This window comes from Oryzias melastigma, linkage group LG11, assembly GCF_002922805.2.
Source record: "Oryzias melastigma strain HK-1 linkage group LG11, ASM292280v2, whole genome shotgun sequence".
In the NCBI taxonomy this organism is placed as follows: Eukaryota; Metazoa; Chordata; class Actinopteri; order Beloniformes; family Adrianichthyidae; genus Oryzias; species Oryzias melastigma.
Genome location: NC_050522.1, coordinates 25,435,116 through 25,447,086, shown reverse-complemented (window position 1 = coordinate 25,447,086; position 11,971 = coordinate 25,435,116). Strand labels below are relative to the sequence as shown.

The 11,971-nt window shown below is 40.3% G+C and overlaps 1 protein-coding gene across 1 annotated transcript in view; it reads left to right on the top strand.

Moving 5' to 3' along the window:
- The window catches only part of LOC112162635 (RNA-binding motif, single-stranded-interacting protein 3), a 430,787-nt gene that overhangs the window by 382,559 nt on the left and 36,257 nt on the right, over positions 1-11,971 (top strand). The window contains exons 11-12 of the mRNA XM_024298468.2: positions 4,097-4,193; positions 10,265-10,315. Coding sequence (XP_024154236.1) covers positions 4,097-4,193; positions 10,265-10,315 — 148 coding nt within the window. The remainder of the gene's footprint in view (positions 1-4,096; positions 4,194-10,264; positions 10,316-11,971) is intronic.

The following is an 11,971-nucleotide window of genomic DNA, read 5'->3' as shown; positions in this document are numbered from 1 at the left end:
CGTGGGTCTCTTCATGTCATGATTTAATGGTCCTGTGGAAATAAACGACCCAGCAGTGTGTTTCATTTTTTTACAACTCTTCTGAGGCGGGAAGGAGAGAACTACCCCCCACCCCCGCTCCTCAGTCATTCACAGGAAACTCCTCACTCCCACTTCCTAAACCACTTACTCCCCAGTGGCTCAGTCATTTTCAACCAACCACCCGGATTAACGGCGTCACTCTCCGCACAGCCGGCCGTGTTAGCGCCCGCATCGCTACAAATCTGCAATGCGGAATAGTAATCCCTGAGATGTTTTTGAGCACCAGTAACCCGGCTGGGGAGGACATTTTTCACCGTTAAAGACGTGCTGACATGCACGCAGGCCGCGTCCTGAAATACTGTGAGGTTGAAAGCAGACGGAGGGTAAACCAGGCAGGAAAATTACCGTATTTTTCGGACTATAAGTCGCACCGGAGTATAAGTCGCAGGGGCCAAAAAATGCATAATGAAGAAGAAAAAACCATACATAAGTCGCACTGGAGTATAAGTCGCATTTTTTTCAAGTAATTTATTTTACAAACTGATTGAAAAAAACGATATTACATCATCCTGGAAGGTAAGTCATAACATTCATAAGTGAATAGAAAACAGGCTAAATATGTGTCAACACATATTCACATATTAGCATCATGAAAAAAACGAAAAGGTGTAGCATTTATATAACATAACAGTTTTATTTAACTATAGCCTCAAGAACTCATCAACTTTGTATCTTTACTGTAATTAATTGCACGCAATCTCACTCCATATCACTAAATCCCTTAAATTCTTAGTCCTCTGTGTCACATCTGAATAACTAAAGTAAATAAAGTAATTGCATAGATCACCATAAGAGGGCACTCTAGACTTACAGTCCATATCTCATCATTAAAAATTCGTATATAAGTCGCACTGGAGTATAAGTCGCAGGGACATTCAATCTATGAAAAAAACCGCGACTTATAGTCCGGAAAATACGGTATTTATAAAGTGTCGCACTCGTACACTTGTAGAGCAAAATTCTTTTTTAAACTGTTGTTTTAGAGCAAATTTACATACAGGCCTCAATAAATGATTTATTATTTACATTCAAATGAATAAAAATATGTTTTAATTTTTATTCTTTCAACAAATTGTTAACAGTTCCTAATATTGTGTAGTACAGCTTTTAATCAATGTTTGTGTCCATTTCAACAAACTACATTAAGATTATTTTTACAGTTGTTTAGATTATGTGTCTTTAGAAAATAGTAATATTGACTTATATGTAAAAAAAAAAAATAGCTTTTATTAGCGTTTTCTTCTATTCCCAAACTTGATATCAACCCATTCAGTTCCAAATGTTGCAGTTCCTCCAAAGACCACTAGAAGCAGGTTCCAAAATGGAGCAATTCTTTGTTGACTCCATGTCCAAAAGTCTAACTTTATCACCAAAAATCTACCAAAAGTGTTTTGAACATGTACGGTTTTATTTTACATCCCTTAAAAAAATAAAATTTTAGCATTTTTTTGTTTAATTTTTCTCATAATTGAGGACATTAAAGAAAATTAAGCTTAAAATGGCCTTTTTTGAGCATTTTTTTTTTCGTCCAGGAGCAGATAATGTACGCTCCCAGCTCTGCCCAACTACAGATCGCTCCACTCCAACGGTCACGCCCACACCTGTGAATTTCAAATGAACTCCTGCCACTCTGCAGAAACTATGTCAGAGAAAACAACAGGTTTTTGATTTTGGCTAAAAATGGCATTATCATTATTAATCACAGACCTCTGGAAACACTTTGAAAATAGATCAGAGGATGATGGGAGTGAGACTTAAACCGTTTTTTTTTTTTTTTTGTTTGTTTTTTTTGATTGGCTGGTGACAAATGAATCATCCAACTGTTCTCTCCTTATTGAGTTGAGCCAAGTAAATTTAAGAGTTCTAGTTTTTATGAATTTTATTGTACTTCATGAGAAACTTTAGAGTTAAGAATTCTGGACTCTTGACATTAAAAGTTGCTCCTATTATCCAAGTATCTAAGATAAAAACACTTTAAATTTGATAAATGCAGAAGACAGATATTTTTCTAAAATGAATATGTAGGATTTATGTAAAACTCAAACTTGATGAGTTGCATTTTTCCTCTGAAGCTGCAGATTCGGTTATATTTTAAACGTAACTCAAAAATCCCACGGACATTATTTTTAAAAGTGTCAAGTGTGGCATCAGACTGAAGCTCGCCAGGAGGAAGTGAGACTTCATTCTTAAGAGACTCTGAAACGTCTAATTTGCACATTTGTGAAGGAGCCTTATATCTCTGTAAAACCTAAAGCTTTTCCGGACCAAAGAGTTCTGACTGTCACAGTCAAGTGACTCGAAAGTCACTTGATCTTTTCTCTTTAAAGAAAAAACATTTCAAACATGAAACACGCTTTAAACAGCCGAACTGAAGGGGGTCCAAGCTGCCTGAGTGCTGTTGTGATTTTAAAAAATGACTAAATTCTGAAAAAATATATAATTTTTCAACAACCTATTTTAAAGTACCACTCCAATCATCTTTTTTATCAGTTTTCAAAGTGCTGCCTGTGATTATGATTTAGACTATCAACCTAAATAATAAATTGTAAATAAATAAACCCTCTCTATTATGCTTTCAGGTTAGGGACAACCCAAGAGTGACAAATCAAAGAGTGTAGACAGGAGTTTTAATGATTTGGAGGGAACATTAAAAAGAATACAGGTCAAGAGAACGTTTCTGACGAAGACTTTGGGACATAGAGTTTGTGAAGTAGACTGTAGGACATGGACTCTAGGATATAGATTCTAAGAAGTAGTCTCTGGGAGGTAGACTCTACAAAGTAGGCTCTATGACGTAGACTCTGGGATATAGTCTCTGTGGATGTTGTCTCTGGGAAGTAGAATCTGTGACGTAGACTCTAAGAAGTAGACTATGTAGACGTCTAGAACATGGAGTAAAAGACATAGACTCTAGGATGTAGACTCTAAGATGTAGACTCTGGGAAGTAGACTCTGTGACGTAGATTCTAAGACGTAGACTCTAACTCGAAGACTCTATGACATATACTCTACGACGTTGACTCTAGGACATAGACTCTAAGAAGTAGACCCTATGACGTAGACTCTGTGATGTAGACTCTGAGACGTAGATTCTAAGACGTAGACTCTAACTCGAAGACTCTATGACATATACTCTACGACGTTGACTCTAGGAAACAAACTCTAAGATGTAGAGTCTAAGACAAAGACTCTGATGTAGACTCTAACACGAAGACTCTGTGATGTAGACTCTGAAATGTAGACTGTTATGTGGACTCTGTGACGTAGTCTCTAAGATGTAGACTCTAAGACGAAGACTCTATGACATAGACTTTGTAATGTAGACTCTAGGAGGTAGACTGTGATGTAGACTCTGTGACATAGACTCTCGGACGTAGATTCTAAGAAGTATACTCTAAGACGGAGACTCTATTATAAATACTCTAGGACGTAGACTCTAAGACGAAGACTTTAAGACAAAGACTCTGTGCTGTAGACTATGGAATGTAGATTCTGTGATGTAGACTTTGTGACATAGACTTTGTGACATAGACTCTGGAATGTAGAACCAGAGTCGGTTCAGATATGCTGAGCTCTCAGCATTTTCTGTGTCTTCCATGTATTGTAAACAAATTATACAGACAATACTTCGTTGTAGCAAAGATGCTAAAAACTTTAGGAGGTAGCTCCTCCCACATGTCTGGAATGTCCTTTACTGAACACATTTTTGGACAAGCGTTTCGCAGCAAATTTGACGTACAAATCGTATTCAGCGTGAAGACACCATTAGAAATTCACCTGTGGGCGGGACTATTGGCACAGGGAGATTTTGGCCCCGCCCAGTGTATTTTTTATGCCATAAATATGATTTTTTTTAAAAAGCTTTAATCTTTATTTTTCGTTACATGTGTCCATGACACAAAAGAAACACTATTTTATATCTGAGGGGGTCTTTAAGTGATCCTGAATTTCTGTTAAAAATGTTTTGTTTTTTTCTTAAATCGTCTGATTTGCTTTTGTTTTTCTGTCTTTTCAGTTTCTACTCTTCGCCTTACAGTCTCGCCACCAACCGCATGATAGCACAGACGTCCATCACGCCCTTCATCGCTGCTTCCCCCGTCTCCACATATCAGGTGGGCCGGAGTTGACTGCTGGAGCGTTCTGTCGCAGGAGGCGGGAGACGGCGCCGGCTGCAGAGCAGCGTGCGGTCCGCTCGTCTCCCTCGTTGTTTCTCCAGCTGCGTTCGCTGACATCTGTTTTGTGGGTGGCGAACACAACAGGCGTCATTATGAAAACCACAAAAAAACAAGAGTTTTAAAATAAAAACAAAAAAAAAAGAAAGGCTGGCAGCAGGAGAAGAAAACGGCGCCCGTCAAGCATCAAAGTTTCTGGGAAAAACTAATAGTTTATTCCCTTACGGATTCCTTTCTTTTGAATCTTTTCAGTTTTTTCAGCGGAAGAGTAAAATTTTCCACGTTCCTCGCGGCTGTGATCTGTGAAGTAACGCATCCAAACACAACAGGAACGTGGAAATTGGCTCTTTGATATGTCGGCGGCGTCAACCTCTCTGTCACTGCACATTTCACACAGCAGCAGCCTTCGCCGAATGGAAACATCAAGAGGCTCTCCCGCTCAAATCCGATTGTTTACCTCCGACTCGCTTTGCTGCACACAGACAGACTGACAAGGACGGTGAGGGAAAGAAAAGGATGAAGGATCGGCGGGAAAACATTAAGAGACAGATGGAGGGAACGGGGAACTTGGGCGAGGAGGAAGGATTGCTCGGTTGGCAGCGGCGGCGGCGAAGGCTCAGGTGGGTGGCAGGGGAGCGGTGGCGCTGAAGGTTGCCGCGCCCGTCTTTGAGGCACGCCTGATTAAAACTCAGGTCCTGTACCTGCGGCGTGGGGGGAGAAAGTGGGCCAGGGCACGTCTCTAATCCGCTCTCGGAAGGCTTCCCAAATTGATTTATCAAAAACAATGGCCAGGCTTTTGAGGAATATTAATCCTCACAGTTTCAATATCGGGCAGCTCCGCCGCCGCCGCCGCTTCCTGTGATATTGCCCTTCAGCCGGCCGCGGCAGGAAGGTGAGTCCTTCATCTTCTGCTGGAGAACAAAGAGATGCAGGAAAAGAAAAGCCACAAACCAGACACCAGCAAATCCCGTCTTTTTACTATGAAAATATCATCTTTGCTCTGAGGTCAGAGCAGCAGGTTTGCTGGAGTTGGTTTTCAAATTGGTAAATGACCTGTATGGAGCCATCAGCTGTCCTCTGGTGTTCCTCTAAGCCGGCTCTGCTTCTTGGAAAAACCGCTTTGATGATTCACATGACAGGAGCCAGTTCAGAACAGACCGAGGCTTCAGCGGCGAGCGGCGGCGGCCTGGTTTGCATCACAGAACCCGTGGCTGGCTGGTTGGACGCGGAGCTGGCTGCCTGACTAACCAGCTAAGTGGCAGGCTGTTTGGCTTCACGTGTGACCGCTTCAGCAGAGCTCCAACTGGCTGATCGGCTGCCTGACTGACCAGCTTTTCTTACTTACTGGCTGACGGGCTGTTTTTGTACAACAATCATGTACGTTTATTTTCACCTTCATGGAATCACCAAATCTAAAAACATGCTTTGCAAGAGTATAACAATAATAATACCCAGAAAAGTTGCATTACCTGGAATAATACTAGTGTGAATGTTTATTGCTGAAAGTAGTCTGAAGCTTTTGGTTGAAAATGGCGACACAATTAACTTTAATTGCTGAAGGGATTTACTGAAAATGCAAACGCTATCTGCAAATACATGCCAATTTTACAAAAATATTGACTGTGTTGTTTAAATATGAGCTAAACTCCAAATGAGTCCAAAAAACTTTTGTAGAGGCCAAATTAGCCGTAAAAGCTAGATCATAGCTTAAATGCTAGCTAAACTCCAAAATAACCTAAAATTCTTCAGTAAACAAGATTAGCCAAAAACGTTAGCTTGCTGATAAAGTATTAGCTAATCTCCAAATTGGCATAAAAAACCTCAGTAGACGCCATATTAGGCTAAAAAGATAACATGTTAGTAAGCTAAATTAGCCAAAAATGCTAGCTTGTTGCTAAAATAGAAGCCTAACTCTAAATTTGCCTATAAAAACCCCAGAAGATAACAAATTAGCCAAAAAAAAACAGATAGCTCGTTGCTTAAATACTAGCTAATCTCCAAAATAGCCTAAAATTTTTCAGTAAACAAAATTAGCCAAAAACGTTAGCTTGCTGCTAAAATATTAGCTAATCTCTAAATTAGCAATAAAAAAACCTTTATTAGATCCCATATTAGTCAAAAAAGATAACATGTTACTTAAATACTGCCTGAACTCCAAAATAGTCTAACATTCCTCAGTAAACTAAATTAGCCAAAAATGCTAGCTTGTTGTTAAAATAGAAGCTTAACTCTAAATTAGCCTATAAAAAACCCCAGAAGATAACAAATTAGCCAAAAACGTTAGCATGTTGCTAAAATATTAGCTAAACTCTATATTAGCATAAAAACCCTCATCAGATAACAAATTAGCCAAAAAAAGCCTAAATACCAGCTAAACTCCAAAATAGCTTAAAATTCCTCAGTTAACTAAATTAGCCAAAAACATTAGCATGTAGCTAAAATATTCCCTAAACTCCATTTTTTTTTCTTTTTTAAATTACTATAAAGATGAAAACATAGCCCATTCATATATTTAAAGGCTTGTTGCTAATCTGTTTAACCTTTTTAAAGTTAAGACTTTATCATTCATTTCTTATGGAGCATATTTTGTTCAATATTTCAAAAACTATAAAGTTTATAAATACCAAAAATGCAAGCAGTAATGTCCTGAATGAGCTCAATGTTTTGAAACCACATTGCTAAAATCCCTTGAAGTGTGACTGAGTTTAAACAAGCCAAAAAACATTTGAAGAGAAGCAGGAGAATCACTGTAGTGTAAATGTTTACTAAGCATTCGCACAATAATCTGTTTTATTTAAAAAGCACCTTTCTAGGAACTCAAGGACGCTGTGCAAAAGCAAATGTGCACAAAAATTATTTATTAAGAACACAATAATAAGCAGCTGACAGAAAATCAAAAGTGAATCAGAGTGAAAAAGCAGATTTAAAGAGTTTAGTTTGGATTTGAAGGTTAGTAGAGGGTCTATGTTAAGAATAAGAGCCATCAAGGTAATACATGAAGTATGTCTTCATGATCTTCATCTTAAAAAATGAATATAATATTTATTTAGACTTAACATTTCTTGTAAATACGACTTTCATTTGTCTTGAATGTTAAATTTGCTGTTTGATGAATTTGTTGAAAATATGTCATGAAACATGAATTCAAGACAAACTACTTTGGCTCATCGTTTGTTCTCTTTTCTACTTTTCTGTTGCTATAAGAAAAGAGTGGATTTGTAATCAAATCAATTAATCAATCTGAATTTAATAGATCAATAATCGATCCATTAAAGTAGAGATCGATCTAACACATTAGACTAATGTCCGCTAGCTTGATGCTAACTTATGATGGGATTTCCCATTGGACGGCTAATGCTAACACTGCTGACAGTTCGGACTAAATGAACATCTTTTATGAATCTTCCAAACTCTTTTAAGGAAATATTTTTAAAGAAACCATTTGTGGTTTAAAACAGTTTTCCTCTTCTTCTGGAATAAGGTGGAACGCGATCGCCACCTAGTGGCCAAACTGGTTCTTATGCTAAAATAATTTAGTAGTGAAAATCAGACAAAGTTGAGTGTTGGAAAAGTATTTTCTAAACTACTTAAAGGAAAGCACCGTTAATTTTCTTGGTTACAAGTAACTTGTATGTGACTCGTAGAAGCCAAAATCCCATAGACTTCTATAAATAAAATAAACATCTATAACTCTGTCATTCTGTTGGTTTTTAACATCTTAATAATCCTTTTATTTCATATTTTTTCTGTAGTTCAAGTTTTTAAAAACTGACCAATCAGATGCCTCAATAATAGTAGGTGGAGCCTACTGGCCCCGATATCTATCATTCTAAACATTTGATTGACAGGTTTTGTGTGGTCGAAGGGGTGTGGCCTTCCAACAAGCTCTCTCTTGATCAAATGGAGTTGTTGCCATAGAAACTCAGACAGACTTGAACCAATCACTGCTTACTCTGGCTCCAACATGGCGTCATTTGTGTCACTGCAGTTCTCATATACAGTCAAGGTCAAGCCAGCAAGACCAGTTGCCCCATGTGGTTTCAAAGTGATCGATGGGGTCTGTCCACAGTTTATGTGGGGCCCCCACCTGTGTTTGCTCACATTAGCTTAAGTGGGCACTCAGTGTGTTAGCTCGCTACATTAGCCAGTCGCCTGGTGGGCACCAATTTGTTCTAGCGAGCTCCTCTGTAGCAAGCTAGCGAGTTCTGCTGTAGTATGTAGTTCTGCTGTAGTATGTAGTATGTAGTTCTGCTGTAGTATGTAGTTCTGCTGTAGTATGTAGTATGTAGTTCTGCTGTAGTATGCTATGGCGCTCCTCTTTATCAGGCTAGCAAGTTCGGCTGTATTGAGCTCTAAAGCTCCACTGTAACATGCTAGCAAGCTCCGCTATAGCATGGTAGCGAGCTCCTCTGTTTTGAGCTAGCAAGTTCTGCAGTAGTAGGATAGCAAGCTTGGCTGTAGCATGCTAGCACGCTCTCCTATAGCATAGTTGCGAGCTCCTCTGAATCAAGATAGGAAGTTCTGCTCTAGTATGCTAGCGATATCCTCTCTAGCAAGCTAGCAAGTTCTGCTGTATTGAACTAGCAAGCTCTGCTGAAGCATGCTAGCAAGTTTTGCTGTAGCATCCTTGTGAGCTCTTCTGTAGCGAGCTAGTGAGTTCCGTTGTAGCATCCTAGCAAGCTGTGCTGTATTGAGCTAGCAAGTTTTGCTGTAGCATGATAATGAGCCCCTATGTAGTGAGCTAGCAAGTTCCGGTGTAGTATGCTAGCAGTCTCTGCTATAGCATGCTAGCAAGCTCATCTATTGCAAGCTAGCAAACTGTGCTTTATTGAGCTAGCATGTTTTGTTGTAGCATGCTAGCGAGTTCCACTGTCCACTAGGCGGCTGGTTAGCGTAGTGAGCTAACCCACTGAGTGCCCACTTAAGCTAATGCGGACCAATCCAATCGGTTCCACATTTTCTGCCCACTTTTAAACCTTATGGGGTCCTCCAGCTGTTGCTGGCTGGGTGGTTATAACCGACGGTGACCCGCAACTTTATTTATATATTAATAAAATGAACCAATAATATATATATATATATAAATAGATAAACGTTTTTGACTTCATTTATTACGTGTGCTTTTCATTTTTTGTTTTTCAAGAACAGGTTCGGTAAAAGCAAAGTGAATTGGAGGCTGTTCTCTTAAGAAACCTCCAGTCTGGTCGTTTGCTTTAATCCTGATAACAAATGAACAAATGGCGCCGAAATCACAGGACTGCTGCTCCCTTGGCGAAGGCAAAACAATCACACGATGGTCGAGCCGTTTCATGGAAAAATGGCTGGAATACGTGGTTAAAAAAAACAAATAAATAAGTAAATCTCTTCCTGTCAGCCAGAGAACATTCAGCTGGAAAAACAAACACGGCTGTGTACGAACACGCAGACTTGGCTGCGCTGTATAGGATGTCCTCCTTGTTTAGGTGTGAATCCAAATCACGCATTTGTGTTGGCTCACAGGATTGATTGCTCTTAAAGCAGATTATTCCGTGTTTGTCTTTGTTTAATCTAATCGTTTTACCAGGATCTGTGGCCAGTCTGTGTGTTTGTCGACCACAAGCTGTCTAATTCCCCCCTCCAGCAGATCCGGAGCTCTGTTTGCTCATCAGGCTTCACGCCAGCTTCTTCAGAACCGACACTGTCACCGTCTCTCTGACTTTCTCATCATCGCGTTTTGAGTCTCAAACTATTTAAAATGTCTGATTTTTGAGTAAATCTACCAGATTGTTTGTGAGATCTGTGATAGTGTTGAGTTTTGGTAAGAAAACCGCGACTCCGGACTCGATGGAGGATGAATTCTGGCAGAAAAACATATCCAGGAGGAGAGTTCTCTGCCTCCAGTTTCTTAATCGTTTGGCACAACTTTATTGAGACTTATTTGGTTTACGAAAAGCATTCCTCAATCTTGACGGTCTGTTTTAATCCAAATCCATTGTTGACATGAGTTTGACAGCACGTCCTTTCCTCTGCAGGTCCAGAGTACGTCATGGATGCCTCATCAACAGTATGTTATGCAACCAACAGTAAGTATTCCTGCATTTACGTTGCATTAGGGACGTCTCAATCAGGTTTTATTCCAGTTCTTGGACTTTGAGAATCTGTCAATATTAGACACATTCTCACATCCAACTCCTTATATATGGAGGTATGATTCGGGCCCCTTCGCGCCACTTTTTGACACTTTGGGTGGCTGTCAGGTCCCCCAGTACTGGACCCAGAACCAGTTAGGGTTCCAGTCCATGTCCCGGTACTGGTATTGGTACCAAGCTGTCCTTGGACTGGTACCTTGGGCCCCTAATTAGCATATGCAATTAAAAATGACTTTCTTTCAGCTCGACTATGATGAGAAATATTCACGGCTATCACTGGAAATCATTTGTTTGTTGTTTTTGAGACACTGTAGATTTTCTTGCACTTTGTAGACGTTTCTTTGGCAGAGACTTTCTGTTTAACTCTTTAAAAAGATTTTTTTTACAAACATATTAGTTGTTTGAATTCAAACAAACCATTAAGGACACTTAAAAACAAAAACACACAGTAAATCAACTTTTTTGGTCTGTTTATCTCTATAAAAGTGTTGTCTGTTAACACATTTTTGATCATTTAAAATAAATTCAATACAATTCTAGTCTAAAACCGTCTGTGTGCTGCCCCCTACAGGTTGAAATGAGGTACTACAGTCGAATGTTTTGATTGGTCAGCTGGTGTGAGTCCCAGAAGTTTGATGTCATCATGCTCTGCAGCTCCACTATAAAAGCCCCGCCCATCTTCGATTCTGTAGCAGTCGGCCGTTAGCGTGTTAGCGTTAGCATGGCTCGTCTAGGGGCTAGCATAACTTTTCAGTGGACTGAGGAGTTAGGGAACAGAGATTTAGTGAAACTAAATCCAGAGAACTCCGTCCTGGTGATGGATTTGGAATGAACGTTTCAATCTGGATTGTTAGCTTAATACATTAGCCTTCATTAGCTTGTTGTGCTAGCGTCATCTTACCACGGAGACACGGGTTCCCTTCAGTCTGGACCAATGTTCCCTCTAAGCTGCGCACGTGCGCAATTGCGCACTGCTCCCACGCCCGTTGCGCACAACAAATCTATTCTGCGCACAACATAAAATTTATTCTAAACTTTAAATAAAAATTATCATATAAGTAGGGTTGTACAACGCATTAATCTGACGTGTGCTTGATGCCGACAATTTTTTTGACGCATTAATCGCGGACTTTCTCATACGTGCCTTTCCATTCCGCGCGCGCGGGCGTCCCGCCCCTCTCTCACCGGCTGTTCTCACTCGATCACGGGCGGGTCTCCAACCCAACTACCCCTGGCTGCAGCCTGCAGACCGGGGCGCTAGGACCTGGAGAGCTCCTGCACCCTAACCCGGCTCCGGTTCGCGTCCAGTACCACGTCGGCTCGCGTCCGGCGCCGAGAGCTGCGGACCCCCGACGTTCCGAACAGCAAGCGGACCGGGGGACGTTTTAAATGTTCTGGAGGTTTGAGCGTGATCCAGCCCCAGCATAGCGGTCTGTCTGCCGGCATATTCATCACGTGAACTCCGCTGAGCTGCAGCCAGACAACGCGGCGGCAGTTACAGACTCAAACGATCTACAGAGTATCCCGCTTTTCTCAGTCTTTAATGTTTTAAAAAACAAAAGTTAATTGGAAATGATAAATCTCTATTTC